This window comes from Trachemys scripta, chromosome 6, assembly GCF_013100865.1.
Source record: "Trachemys scripta elegans isolate TJP31775 chromosome 6, CAS_Tse_1.0, whole genome shotgun sequence".
Taxonomy (NCBI): Eukaryota; Metazoa; Chordata; order Testudines; family Emydidae; genus Trachemys; species Trachemys scripta.
The window spans coordinates 164,707-179,646 of record NC_048303.1 but is presented as its reverse complement, the minus strand read 5'-3'; the positions used below and the strand labels follow the sequence as shown (position 1 = coordinate 179,646).

The 14,940-nt window shown below is 50.7% G+C and overlaps 1 protein-coding gene across 1 annotated transcript in view; it reads right to left on the bottom strand.

Moving 5' to 3' along the window:
• Positions 1 to 2,887: 2,887 nt before the first annotated feature.
• LOC117879582 overlaps positions 2,888 to 14,940 on the bottom strand; it is a 32,686-nt gene continuing 20,633 nt past the window's right edge. Inside the window, exons 6-10 of the mRNA XM_034774854.1 lie at positions 7,214 to 7,393; positions 6,604 to 6,789; positions 5,335 to 5,443; positions 4,455 to 4,513; positions 2,888 to 3,045 (exon numbers count right to left, since the gene is read on the bottom strand). Of these exons, the coding sequence (XP_034630745.1) occupies positions 2,927 to 3,045; positions 4,455 to 4,513; positions 5,335 to 5,443; positions 6,604 to 6,789; positions 7,214 to 7,393 (653 nt within the window). The 3' untranslated portion in view covers positions 2,888 to 2,926. The remainder of the gene's footprint in view (positions 3,046 to 4,454; positions 4,514 to 5,334; positions 5,444 to 6,603; positions 6,790 to 7,213; positions 7,394 to 14,940) is intronic.

Genomic DNA, 14,940 nt, shown 5'->3' with positions numbered 1-14,940 from the left:
TATCAGTTCAGGACAAATTGCTCAGAGCAGGGCAGTGACAGTCCCAGGCTGGGGTTTCTCCACCTCTACGGCACCAAACCAGCCAGCCAGAGAAGTCTTCGGTCTCACCCCACTGGCTAACCACAAGTGTCAAGGCTGCTTCCCCACTTTGAACTTTAGGGTACAAATGTGGGGGCCTGCATGAAGACTTCTAAGCTTAACTACCAGCTTAGATCTGGGAAGCCTTGAGAAACTCTTCACCAATTCCCTGGTGAATACAGATCCAAACCCCTTTGTGACAATGCGGTTCTGGCGGAACCCAACTGAGAGTGCCAACTCAGGACAAATTGCTCAAACAGGGCAGTTACAGCCCAAGGCTGGGGTTTTTTCCACCTCTAAGGCAAACCAAACCAGCCAGACTAAGAGGACTTCAGTCTCACCCCACTGGCTAACTGCAAGTCTCACAAGCAATCTCCTTAGATACTCCAGTTTCCCAGTATTACCACCAGTACCACTCGTTATGGGGACAAATGGTTATGAAAACCAATACCCCAGTAAAAGAAAAAGGTTCTCCTGATCCCAAAGGACCAAGCCCCAGACCCAGGTCAATATACAAATCAGATCTTACCCACAAATCACGCTGTTGCCAATCCTTTAGAATCTAAAATCTAAAGGTTTATTCATAAAAGGAAAAAGATAGAGAGGAGAGTTAGAATTGGTTAAATGGAATCAATTACATACAGTAATGGCAAAGTTCTTGGTTCAGGCTTGCAGCAGCGATGGAATAAACTGCAGGTTCAAATCAAGTCTCTGGAATACATCCCCCGCTGGGATGGGTCCTCAGTCCTTTGTTCAGAGCTTCAGTTTGTAGCAAAGTTCCTCCAGAGGTAAGAAGCAGGATTGAAGACAAGATGGAGATCAGGCATCAGCCTTATATAGTCTTTTCCAGGTGTAAGAACACCTCTGTTCTTACTGTGGAAAATTACAGCAACATGGAGTCTGGAGTCACATGGGCCAGTCCCTGCATACTTTGCTGAGGTACAAGGCGTATCTGCCTTCTCTCAATGGGTCCATTGTATAGCTGATGGTCCTTAATGGGCCATCAAGCAGGCTAGGCAGAGCTAATCTCAGCTTGTCTGGGATGTCACCCAGAAGCATAGCATAAGTTTGCCATACAGCCAGTATAGAGCCAATATTCATAACTTTAACTACAAAACTGATACATACATATAGACAGCATAATCATAACCAGTAAACCATAACCTTGTCCTAGACACCCCATTTGACCCCCTTTATACCAGATTTGGGTGCCACTACAGGACCTTGGTTGCAACAATGATCTATATGGTCCCAGTTTAGGTCAATAACGTCACACCCTTGGATCTTAAAGCAGGGAGAAATTAACCATCCCCCCTCCTTCCTTTCACCAACTCCTGGTGAATACAGATCTAACCCCCTTGGATCTAAAAACAAGGGAAAAATTAATCAGGTTCTTAAAAAGAAGGCTTTTAATTAAAGAAAAAGGTAAAAATCATCTTTGTAAAATTAGTATGGAAAATAACTTTACAGGGTAATCAAACTTAAAGAGCTCAAAGGACCTCCCTTTAGCCTCAGGTTCAAAGTACAGCAAACAAAGATAAACACTCTAGTAAAAGGTACATTTACAAGTTGAGAAAACAAAGGAAAACTAACATGCCTTGCCTAGCTATTTACTTACAAGTTTGAAATAGGAGAGACTTGTTTAGAAAGATGTGGAGAACCTGGATTGATGTCTGGTCCCTCTCAGTCCCAAGAGCGAACGACTCCCAAACAAAGAGCACAAACAAAAGCCTTCCCGCCCCCCCCCCCCCCAAGATTTGAAAGTATCTTGTCCCCTTATTGGTCCTTTGGGTCAGATGCCAGCCAGGTTACCTGAGCTTCTTAACCCTTTACAGGGAAAAGGATTTTGGAGTCTCTGGCCAGGAGGGATTTTATAGTACTGTACACAGGACAGCTGTTACACCCTTCCCTTTATAGTTATGACAACAAGTCACACAAGCAATTCCCTTAGACACTCCAGTTTCCCCAGTATCACCACCAGTGCCACTCGTTATGGGGACAAATGGTTATGAAAACCAATACCCCAGTAAAAGAAAAAAGGTTCTCCTGACCCCAAAGGACCAAGCCCCAGACCCAGGTCAATATACAAATCAGATCTTACCCACAAATCACGCTGTTGCCAATTCTTTAGAATCTAAAATCTAAAGATTTATTGATAAAAGGAAAAAGATAGAGATGAGAGTTAGAATCGGTTAAATGGAATCGATTACGTACAGCAATGGCAAAGTTCTTGGTTCAGGCTTGTAGCAGCGATGGAATAAACTGCAGGTTCAAATCAAGTCTCTGGAACATCCCCAGCTGGGATGGGTCATCAGTCCTTTGTTCAGAGCTTCAGCTTGTAGCAAAGTTCATCTAGAAGTAAGAAGCAGGATTGAAGACAAGATGGAGGAGATGCAGCTGCGTTTTATAGTCTCTTGCCATGTGGCCTCTGGTTTCTTTGTTCCAACTACAAGCTGCCCAGCACATGGCCTGGAAAAACCTCAGAGTTCTGTCCATAGGCCTGTCCCTGCCTTGCTGAGTCACAAGGCTTATCTGCCTTCTCTCAAATGGGTCAATTGTAGCTGATGGTCCTTAGTGGGCCATCAAGCAGGCCAGGCAGAGCTGATGCCAACTTGTCTGGGGTGTCACCCAGAAGCACAGCACAAGTTTGAAATACAGACAGTACAGAGTCAATACTTATCACTTTAAATACAAAAATGATACATGCATCCAGACAGCATCATCATAACCAGCAAACCAGAACCTTGTGATAGACACCTTATTTGACCCCTTTTATACAATATGTGGTGCCACTACAGGACTTTGGTTGCAACAAGGATCTATACGGTCCCAGTTGATATTAATACTGTCACAGCGGGGCCCTGGGTGCCGCATGCCAGCCAGAGGCTGTGCCGTTCCTACCTGCAGCTCCGTGTTCTGGCGTCTGGATCGTGCAGTAAATATCTGGGGTGTCCCAGGGCTGGAGCTCTGGGGGTGGGAGACACAGAAGCACACTCACGGCGCTGAGCTGGCAGGAGGGGGCTGGAGCAGGACCCAGACAAGAGAGGCGAGACTCAGTGGCAGCGTGTGGCTGGTGCCCATCCTTGGAGGGGGGAGATTAGCCCCTGCTCCCCATGGTCCCTGGTGTTGCTGGGAGCTAATACTGGTGGCACTGGGAGAAGCCTGGGGAGAGGAGCTGCCTGGAGCATTGACCCTGGCAGCCAGCTCCCGGCCCAGTGGAGACACCCAGAGCTCCTGCCAGGAGCATAGACCAGCCGGCTGCCCCAGGGACAGGCACTGAGGGTGGCCACGGGCTAGTCAGCGTTAGCCTTGTGCTGCCAGGGAACGCTCCAGCGGGTGCCCTCCAGATGCAGCAGGGCATGGGGGTCTTCAGAGGATCTGTGGCCTGGGTCTGGCCCTTAGCTACCACTCACGCCCAGTAACCCGGCAGCGCAGGGCAGGGGGAGGCCAGGGCCAGCCCACCCTGCTCCAAGGCCTGGCCCCTAAGCAGGGAGCTCAGGGAAGGATCCCAGACCCAGCTGGCACGGGGGCCAGGCACCTAAGCCAGGGGACCACGCGCTGAGGGTTATAACGCAGGGACCTGCAGGGAAGAGCCCGCGATAGACCCTGGGTGCAGCGGGTGCGGACGCCAGCCCGGCTCAGGGAGGAGGGCTGTGGAGACCCTGCCCGAGGCAGGAGTCTGAGCCCCGGGGCTGGGCAAAGGTCCCTCCAGAGAGGTGTGGGGTGGGAATGCCCCTGGCAGAGCCCCCCGGGGAGGGGCGGGAAAGGCCTTGGCAGAGCCGCCTCTGGGGAGCCCCATGTTACTAAATCCTGGGGCGGGGCCAGGGGAGCTGAGGCAGGGTGACGGAGCCGCACCGCGGCTGACATGCTCCAGGGCTGCTGCCTAGGGCACCGGTCAGACAGCTCAGGGGTAGCTGTAACCTCCCCTGATCCCCCCTCCCCATGGAGGACTGGACTCCCGGCTCAGGGCAGGCGGGAGGGATGCACAGCCTGGCTCCTGCTCTTCCACTGACCGGGGTTTCCCGGGGAACAGCTGTAAAAACTCCGGAGCCCTGAAAACTGGGGGCGGCTGCAGCTAAGGCCAAGGGTGTAAGAGTCTCGTGTTCCCCTAAGTCCCAGCGAGCCCGACATAGGCCAGAGCGCGCTGCAGGGCGCCCAGCCCAACCGGCTCCTCCACAGGGAAACCGTCCTGTGGGCAACCCGTGGGGTGCTACGAACGTCCGCCTGCCCGCCTGCTGCCAGGGCCCCCCACCGCCATGTGGCCGAGTCCGGCTGGGAGGGACTCGCACGCCTTCCCCAGGCAGCTCAGCCCCGCCGGTGGAGCCCGGGGGCAGGCAGCCCTAGCTGGGGACACGGTGGGGGTGGGTGGCTCCTACCTGTGTACAGTGCCTCCCCGGCGTCCTTGGCAGGGCGGCTCGCTTCAGCCTGGTGTTTCCTGGGGACAGCGAGAGGGACGTCCTGAGGGATGGGACAGGGCCAGCCGCTCCCCCCCACTCACCCGGCTGAAAAGGAGCATTGGAGGAGCCTCTGGGCTGCACTCCCGGAGCTCAGCAAAGGACCCGGCTGGCTTCATACCACTTTGTGACAGCTCCATGCTGGGGCGTTGGGGTCCCTGCACTGAGCCGGGCGGCCGGCGGCTCCGGGGGCTGTGGTGGGGGACAGGGACGGACCCAGCCTCGCCCCTTGCTCATAAAATGCCCTCGCTGCAGTTGGGCCCCCTGTGCACAGAGCTAAAGGCATCAGAGCTCGAAATCCCAACACCCGTCTACACCAGGGCTGGCTCCGGCCCGTCTGTGGGGGCGCTGAGCCGCTAGCCGCGCCTGCGGGGATTCCTTGCCGAGCTGCTCGCATGGGCACAGCCTGCAAGAGACGCGGCCGGCCCCAGAGAGTTCCAAGCCCCACGGAGACCAGAGGGGCCAGGGGGTGTAACAATGCCGGGGTAGGTGAGGGTCAGGGGGCAGGGTGTGCAGGTGGGGACAGGGTAGGCCAGGCGGGGACAGTCTAGGTCAGGTAGGGACGGGGTGGGTGGGGGGCAGGCTAGGACAGGAGGGGGCAAGGTGGGCCAGGCAGGGGCGGGGTGGGCAGGGGGCAGGCTAGGCCAGGCTGGGGCAGGCAGGGGAGGGGAGGGCTACACAGATTAGCTGTGGGCACAATGAGCAGTTGGAAAGTCCCTCCCAGGTAGGAATAAACCCCCAGCCGAGAGGGCTGGGGCGGAGCCGGAGGCCGGCCAGGCTGGGCCCCACCGAACGCACTGACCTGGCGAGCACGAACCACCGCAGCAGGGCCCCTGCGCCCAGCAGCACCAGCACCACCGGCACTGCCACGGCTACCGCCAGGCCCCCGGGCTGGGGCGTCTGGGCCTCTCCTGCAAGCAACAGAACCAGAACCAGCAGGGTCAGAAAGAAAATAGGATCCGGTCCCTGCGCCCAGCCACAGCCCCGGTGCCCCCAGCAGTGCTGGCGGAGTGGGTCTGTCTGGGGGGGCAGGGGTGTGTCCCCCCCCCAGGGGAGTGGGGATCTGTCTGCGTCCCTGGGGTGCAGCAGAGAGCTCCCCGCCTGCGCTGAGGCAGAACTGGGTCTGTCGTGGCTTGGGACCCAGCCCCATCCCCCGCGGCCACGCTAGCTAGGGCAGGGCAGCCCAGCTGGCCCGTGGGCTCGCAGCCGCCTCGGCTTCAGGCTGCAGTCAGAGCCAGGTCCCGGCACCCACTGGCCGCTTTCCCCGGGGCCAGACTGCTGTGCACGTCGGGCTGCCGCGGTGGCTGTGGGGTCACAGCACCTACGGCAGGAGTTAGAGCCGGTGCCAGCGGCTGGGAAGCTGAGCGGGACAGATTGTAGCTAGGCTGGTCAGCCTGGCATCACTGACACCCAGGGCCCCGCAGCGGAGAGCAGCAGCACGTCCCCCCAGACGCAGCCTGCCCTGCGGGGCCAGCCGGGGAGAGCAGCAGAAGGGCACACGGCCACCCCAGGCTCTTGGGGTGCACTGGTGGGCACTTTGCGTGGCTGTAGGCCCCTGCACACCACCAGCAAACGCAGGGTGCTCTCTGAGCCCAGCTGCAAGGCAACGAGGGGCTCAGAGACCCCCAGCCGTGGCTCATGCTCTGCTGGGTACAGCTGGTCAGGTGTTCTCTCTGCCGAGTGCTCGCTGGAACACACTCGGAGGCATGGGATGGGTGGACCCTGCGGAGCCGGGGGGCAGGTAGCTCCCAGGGGTGTGGGTCGAGTGGGTCTTGGGGGGCATGGGCCAGATGGCTCCTGAGGCCCTCTCCTGCAGCTTGAAAATACTCCCACAACCCCCCCAGATCCTTGGGCCCCATGTGCTCAGGTACATTTACTCCATTCACATGCTCAGGACCGCCGTGGGGAGGGTGACTGCAGACCAGTCAGCCCCACTGGGCCATGGGGAGAACGGTGTTCCTAGTCTCTGCTGCTCCTGCATGGGGAGCAGGGCCAGGAGCCGAGATCAGATCCACGCGCCTGCCCCCCCGGGGACACCGTGGGTGGGAATCTCGGGGGGTCCCACACTTACCCTGCTGGCAGGTGGGTGTGTCACTCCAGACAGGCTGGCTCCCATTTCTGGCACATACTATCATAGGTGGTGATGGCCGATATCCCTCTCGGCAGCTCAGTGTCACCAATTCACCCGGGGCGTAGAACTGCCTCTTGGGGGCAAACTGCAATCTGGAGTCCCAGGTTCTGGGTATTTTACATTTTCCTGTGGGTAAAGGAGAGCGGAGTATTGGGGGTCACTGGAACCAGGCAGACTCCACTGAGTATTATGGGCTGAGCCTGAACCATGCTGGACGCCCATCAGAGGGTGGGGGGGGGGGCTGCAAGGATCAGTCCCTCTCAGGATCAGGCCCCACGTGATCAGGTACATTTACTCTGTTCACACGCCGCGGACCAGTCAGCCCCACTGGGCCATGGGGAGAACGGTGTTCCTAGTCTCTGCTGCTCCTGCACGGGGAGCAGGGCCAGAAGCTGGGATCAGATCCACACGTCTGCCCCCCTGGGGACCCTGTGGATGGGAAGCTGCTCATTGCAGCAGGACTCTCCCCACGGCCTCTCAGCAGCCTGGCTGGAGCCCTCCCCGGCCAGACGGCGCCCGGCCAGCCCCAGGGCCGGCTCCCCACACTCACTGACACACGTGTGTGCACCCGAATCCCACTCGAAGCGTCCCGACTCCATCTCTCTGCACGTCACACTGAACGAGTCCTGCTGGAACTCCTGATGACAGGTCACCCGACCCTTGGCGCCGACGCCGAACTCCGTCTGTGCAGGGTCAAAATCCACGTGCCTCATCCAGTCATTGCACATCCCTGTAAAAGGAACAGGAGAGCGGCCATGGGGACGCGTCTGCCCTACTGTCTAACAGCCCCTGGCTCTGGGGAGCTGGCCCCAGGGTGGCACAGCTGTTGGGGCCGGTCCTGCATGAATGGTTCTAAGCTAGCGAACAGGAGCAGCAAACGGGAGTTTAGAGAAGCAGTGTGAGAATCAGACACACCTACCAAAAATTCCCTAAACTTAGGCCAATAAAGCCCTGCAAAAAAACTCTGCAAAAGTAAATACAATGCAGTCAAGAGTCCAGCAGAACAGTGTGTGTGTGTATGGGGGGGGGTACCCAGGCTATTGCACTGAATGTAGCATGTACGATCTGCCTTGTGGGCAGGTGGCGCAGGTGTGCATTCAGTGAAAGCAACTCCTGGCCCTCAGAGGCTACGTATAAGCTCTTGAGAGCAGAGTGGCTGAACCGAAGGAGCTGAGGGAGACAGAGACGTACATAGATAAGACTTTCTGGGACACAGTAGAATGGTCCCACCCCCAGTCTGACAGCCTCTGTGCTGTTGAGGAGGATGAAAGTCTCAGGGAAGGAGAACATCCAACTGGAACAGAAGGAACCAATCCTGTAGTTGGGACCATCCTGTGACACTGCTCCCCATATTTGTCATTATTATTATGAAATGATTGTGTCATAATTATAATGTATTTTCTACAAGATAAAATGTGAGTAGTATACGGCTCGATAGCATTCATCACCATGCATTTTTGACAGGTTTCCATACCCCATTTAGGGCTTATGTCCCGCCTTCCCACGCCATTTCCGTTGGCGCCAAAAATACTCTATGACCTTTTTAATTTCGCATGCCAGCAGTCTCGGTCCATTTTGGTTTGGGTGGTGCCCATCCTTCCTGTATAGGCTCCTCCTTTCCCCAAAGGTTCCCCAGTTCCTAATAAACCTAAGTCCCTCCTCCCTACACCATCATCTCATCCACGCATTGAGACCCCGCAGTTCTGTCTAACTGGCCCTGGGCGTGGAACTGGAAGCATTTCAGTGAATGCTACCATCAAGGTCCTGGACTTCAATCTCTTACCTAGCAGACTAATTTTGGCCTCCAGAACCTCTACCTTTCCCTTTTGTCACTGGTACCTACCTGTACCATGACCGTTGGCTCCTCCCAGAGCTGCACATAACTCTATCTAGATGTCTAGAGAGAGCCACAACCTTCAGACCCACAGGGAAATCACCCTACAGTTCTCCTGGTCCAGCTATCTATGTTTCTAATAATTGAATCCCCCATAACTATTACCTGTCTTTTCCTAATAACTGGGGTCCCCTCCTCTGGAGGGGTGTCCTCAGTGCGAGAGGATACCATGGCATCATCTGGAAGGAGGTGTGACAGGTTGCTCCCTCCCCCAGAGTGCCACCCGATGTACTGAGGTACCGCTGAGCCTGCCTGTTCCACCTGCCTGGGCTCCCTCACACTGCCCTGCTGAGCCAGGCCCTCAAGCCTCCTCCAGCACACACAGGCAGGACACGCCCAGCTGCAGAAAGACACAGACACCGAAATCAGCTCTGCCTGGGAAGGCTTCAGCTAAGGAATTGCCCAGCACTCAAGTGCTCACCCCCTCTGGGATGTAAACCCCAAACTGTATCGCCTGGCGCTGCCCAGAGACCTGCACAGCGCAAGTTCATGAAATTCACCCCTCCCTCAATGTGGAGAGAGATTTGCACAGCTTTTGGCCTCCCCCGCAGTTATGAATTCCACAAACTGGTTTTAGAGAAAACACAAACAAGTTTATTAGCTACACAAGATCGATTAAGTGATTAGAAGGGATAGCAAACAGATCAAAGCAGATCACCCAGCAAATAAAACAAAAATGACCAGGAAGCTTTGCGAACAGGGGCTGCTAACGGGGAGTTTCACAAGGGAGTTCTCCAGGTGAAGGAGGAGCAAATACAGCACCCTTGGGGTAAGTGATTGTCTGTAGTGTGTGTGTGCTTGTGTTGGGGGTTACTTGCTGTGTGCTGAGCTTGTGTTTGTCCATCTGTTTGGTTGGTTGGTTGGTTGGTTGGTTGGTTGAAGGACCATGTACTGTGGCTGGTAGTTGGAAGCTGTGAGCTTCAAAGGAAGGTTTGATAGCTAGAAGCCTCTGTTAATTGGCTGAGCCTTAGTCAGTGGGCGGGGCTATCAAGCAGGCCAGGGCCGTGCTTCTGCCTGCTCTTTTTTATTGAAACGCTCCTGTAAATAAAGGACTGTGTCTTCATTTAGGCATGTCTTTTCAAGTGTTTATTCCCTTAAAAGCCTTCATATAACTCTTACCTCTCTTTGTTAAAAAGTGGGGGAAGAAGCAATCCTCTTCTTCTCTCTAATGCAATGGTTTATAAAATAAGGGGTTTATAAACTGCCTGTTACTAAAAACCTGGGGTTTTAAACCTAGGGTGCTTCTGCCTCCTCTTTTTTATTACAACACATACAAAAGGGATGTGACTTAGATTTGTCTTTTCAAGTCATTATCCCTTTGCAAAACTTAATGTAACTTTAACATGTGATTGTAAAAAAGCAGGTAAAGAAGCAAACTTCTCTGTGATCCACTGCCTCACAGATGCTGCTTTGCTAACAGGAGCTTTGCTGCAGCTTCACATTGTTTTTACTAAAAAAACAACCCCTGTTAGTTTAAAACCTAGGGGGGAATTTTAAAAAATGTTTGTTACTAAAAGCTTATGGTTTTAATTTTTATAAAAACCCCTCTGTAAAAGGGCTACATGGCGGGGAAAATGCTGGGGGTCTGTTTCTTAGATAAGAATAAAACAGCTAAAAGGGAGGGGGAGAGAGGAGGGGAGGGGAAGAGGGGGGAGATGGCTCTTGTTTAAAATCTTGGGACTCTAGAATTGGTTCAGGAAAATGAATTCTATAACGCTGTTGTAGAACAACCTCTGACTGGTCCGATCCAAAGGCGGTGATAACAAGTCTGAGAGGGTCTGAACCAGGGAAGTTGCCTCATTCTACAGAAAGACTTGAAAGGTGAGAATTCTCTCTCTCTGATTCAACCGTGTGCTGTCTATCTTTGCCTTTTGCAAAGGGGGCTCTCTTTCCCCTTTTCTTGCCCTGTTCTTTCTTTTAACCTCTCTTTTTTCTTAACCTACACTGGTATTGAATAGTTTAAATGCATTTTTATTCACTTTTTTTACCATGTGCTTACTAAACAGGCTCTGCCTTAGTAAATTCCCCTTTTAAACCTAGTTTTTAATGTTTTTAAATGCTTTTTTCTTAACCTACACTGGTATTGAATAGTTTAAATGCTTTTTATTCACTTTTTTACTGTGTGCTTACCAAACAGGCTTTGCCTTAGTAAATTCCCCTTTTAAACATAGTTTTCAATATTTAACTTTTTTCTTAACACACCCTGATATTTAATACACCTTTTACATTTATCTCAATTTTTAAAATTCTTTAATAGCCTAACAAAATAGGCCTTTCACATCATCTCTCCTTACTCAAACTCACTAAAAATCTTTATTCTTTAAAACTAGACCTTTAAAAACAAAAATATTTCTATTCTTTCATAACCTGCCAAACTAGCCCTTTACAAACATCTTTCCTTACTCAACCACATCTAATAACCTTTCTTTCCCTTTTTCTGTAAACCTTACCCAAACTTCCTTTTTTCATCTTTAAACTCTCTCACACTATTCTTTCAACCTTTTTCTCTAAGTGTATCCAAGCACAAACACAGACAACACTTCCCTTATTCAAACACACACACACAAAAATTTTCAAAATGGATGATGGCGCCAAACTTTGGCGCCAATGGAAGTGGGGTAGGAAGGTGGGACATAAACCCTAAACGGGGCGTGGAAACCTGTCAAAAATGCATGGTGATGAATGCTATCGATCCATATACTACTGATGTGAGGTATCATTGTAAATTATGAATTACTGAATAGGATTATCCTATTTGTGTGCATGTATCATTTCTGTATCTACAGTTAGGAATATGAACTATACATCTGTACTACAAAAGTGTTTGCACCTGGGGAATGCTTACCAGACAGAATGCAAACAGTCTGGCTGGCTAGCTGGGGACAAGTCAATGGACCATTAGGGAGAACAATAGGTCTTTGAAGATGCTAATCTCCCACTTTCCTGGAATGCTACAAATGGCCTTTGACTCATGGCTGCTTTGACACTGCAGGGTCATGTGATCATGTCACCTGGTATTGGACTCCATGATAAAATACCAGTATTTTTCCATAGGGGGGGGGGGTAACCACACTGGAAAACAAAGAGTTCCCGCCATATGTAAAACCCATTTGAGGCAGGGAAGTGAGATAATCAAGGTTGATTCTTCACTGAATCCACACCCAAGATGACTGCTGAAAACACCTAAAACTGTACTGGGGAAGAACGGACTGAACCCAGGCTGGGAAGGTGTCTGGTCTGTAAAAGAAATACCTGGAGTTTTGAGCTGCAATCTGCATAAAACAACATTAAGCATGAGAAATTACTGTTTGTAACCAGTTTCTTTAGTATCTAAGCTTATATAGAATTTTTGTTCTATTTGCTGGGTAATCTGCTTTGATCTATTTGCTATCCCTTCTAATCACTTAATCTATCTTGTGTAGCTAATAAACTTGTTTGTGTTTTCTCTAAAACCAGTTTGTGGAATTCATAACTGCGGGGGAGGCCAAAAGCTGTGCAGATCTCTCTCCACAGTGAGTGAGGGGATGAATTTCATGAGCTTGTGCTGTGCAGGTCTCTGTGCAGTGCAAAATGATACAATTTGGGCTTTACATCCCAGAGAGGGTGAGTACTTGAGTGCTGGGCAATTCATTAGCTGAAGCCTTCCCATGCAGAGCTGATTTCAGTGTCTGTGTCTTTCTGCAGCTGGGGGGTGTCCCTGCCTGTGTGTGCTGGAGGAGGCTTCAGGGCCTGGCTCAGCAGGGCAGTGTAAGGGAGCCCAGGCTGGTGGAATAGGCAGGTTTAGTGGTACCCCAGTACATTGGGTGGCACTCTGGGGGGGGGGACGGACAACCTGTCACACCTCCTTCCAGATGATGCCATGGCATCCTCTCGCACTGAGGACACCCCTCCAGAGGAGGGGACCCCTGTTATTAGGAAAAGACAGGTAATAGTTATGGGGGATTCAATTATTAGAAACATAGATAGCTGGACCAGGAGAACTGTAGGGTGATTTCCCTGTGGGTCTGAAGGTTGTGGCTCTCTCAAGACATCTAGATAGAGTTATGTGCAGCTCTGGGAGGAGCCAACGGTCATGGTACAGGTAGGTACCAGTGACAAAAGGGAAAGGTAGGAGAGAAGTTCTGGAGGCCAAAATTAGTCTGCTAGGTAAGAGATTGAAGTCCAGGACCTCCATGGTAGCATTCACTGAAATGCTTCCAGTTCCATGCCCAGGGCCAGTTAGACAGAACTGCAGGGTTTCAATGCGTGGGTGAGATGATGGTGTAGGGAGGAAGGACTTAGGTTTATTAGGAGCTGGGGAACCTTTTGGGAAAGGAGGAGCCTATACAGGAAGGATGGGCACCACCTAAACCAAAATGGACCGAGACTGCTGGCATGTGAAATTTAAACGGTCGTAGAGAGTTTTTAAACTAAGGGCTGTGGGAAAGCCGACAGGTGAGCAGGATCATGCAGTTCAGACAGAGACATCCTTTAGGGGAGGGTCTGTTAAAGGGGATTCTCTATATCCTAGCAAAGAGGAAAGGATAGAAATTGCTAATGTACAGGTAGGAGCTGAAGAGAAACAGGGAAACAGAAAAGAATCCCAATCAATGACATCACATGAAGGCAGACAAGTAAATATTGACAAAGTTTGTAAATGCTTCTATACAAATGCAAGAAGTCTAAACACTAAGATGGGTGAACTGGAGTGCCTGGTATTAACTGAGGTTATGGATATAACTGGCATTACAGAAACTTGGCAGAACAACAATAATTAATGGGACAGGGTAATACCTGGGTACAAAATAGACAGGAATGGCAGAACAGGTGATGCTCGTGGGGGTGTGGCACTGCATGTGAAAGAAAGTGTAGAATCAAATATAATAAAACAATGACTCAAACTGTATCATATAATCTTTATGGATGGAGATTCTGTGCTTGAATAATAAGAGTATAGCAGAAGAAATATTCTACCAACCACCTGACCAGGATGGTGATTGTGAAATGCTCAGGAAGATTAGAGAGGCTACAAAAACAGAAAACCCAATAATAATGGGGGATTTCAGCTATCCCCATATTGCCTGGGAACATGTCACCTCAGGACGGGAGGCAGAGATACCATTTCTAGACACCACTAATGACAGCTTCTTAGAGCAGCCAGTCCTGGAACTCCGAAGGTCAGAGGCAATCTTGATTTAGTCCTAAATGGCACACAGGATCTGGTCCAAGAGGTGAATATAGCTGAACTGCTTGGTAATAGTGACCATAATGTAATTAAATTTAACATCCTTGTAGGGGGAGAAACCCACCACGCAGCATTTAACTTCCAAAAGGGGAACTACACAAAAATGCACAAGCTAATCAAATGGAAATTAAAAGGAACAGTTATAAGAGTGAAATGCCTGCAAGCTGCATGGAAACTTTTTAAAACCACCGCAATAGAGGCTCAAACTACATATAGACACAAAATAAAATACAAAATACTAAGAGGGCCAAAAAAAATACCGCCATGGTGAAACAAGTAAAAGTAACGTAAAAGCGGTGGTTAGAGGCAAAATGACATGCTTTAAAAATTGGAAGGAGGGAAAAAAATGGTCTTCTTAACCTCTGAGGATAGGACAAGAAGCAATGGGCTTAAATTGCAGCAAGGGAGGTTTAGGTTGGACATTAGGAAAAACTTCCTAACTGTCAGCGTGGTTAAGCACTGGAATAAATTGCCTAGGGAGGTTGTGGAATCTCCATCTGTGACGTTATTGATATAATCTGGGACCATATAGAACATGGTTGCAATCAAATTCCTGTAGTGGCACCAAATCTTGTAAAAAGGGGGTCTAAGACAAGGTTATGGTTTGCTGGTTATGATTATGCTGTCTATATGTGTGTATCAATTTTGTAGTTGAAGTTATGAATGTTGGCTCTGTACTGTATGTATTTCAAACTTATGCTATGCTTCTGGGAGACATCCCAGACAAGTTGGTGTTAGCTCTGCCTAGCCTGCTTGATGGTCCATTAAGGACCATCAGCTATACAATTGATCCATGGAGAGAAGGCAGATACGCCTTGTAACTCAGCAAAGTATGCAGGAACTTCCCCATGTGACTCCAGACTCCATTTTGCTGTAATTTTCCACAGTAAGAACAAAGAGGGGTTCTTACACCTGGAAAAGACTATAAAAGGCTGATGCCTCATCTCCATCTTGTCTTCAATCCTGCTTCTTACTTCTGGAGGGACTTTGCTACAAACAGAAGCTCTACGCAAAGGACTGAATGACCCATCCCAGCTGGGGATGTATTCCAGAGACTTGATTTGAACCTGCAGTTTATTCTATCACTGCTACAAGCCTGAACCAAGAACTTTGCCATGACTGTATGTAATCGATTCCATTTAACCGATTCTAACTCTCA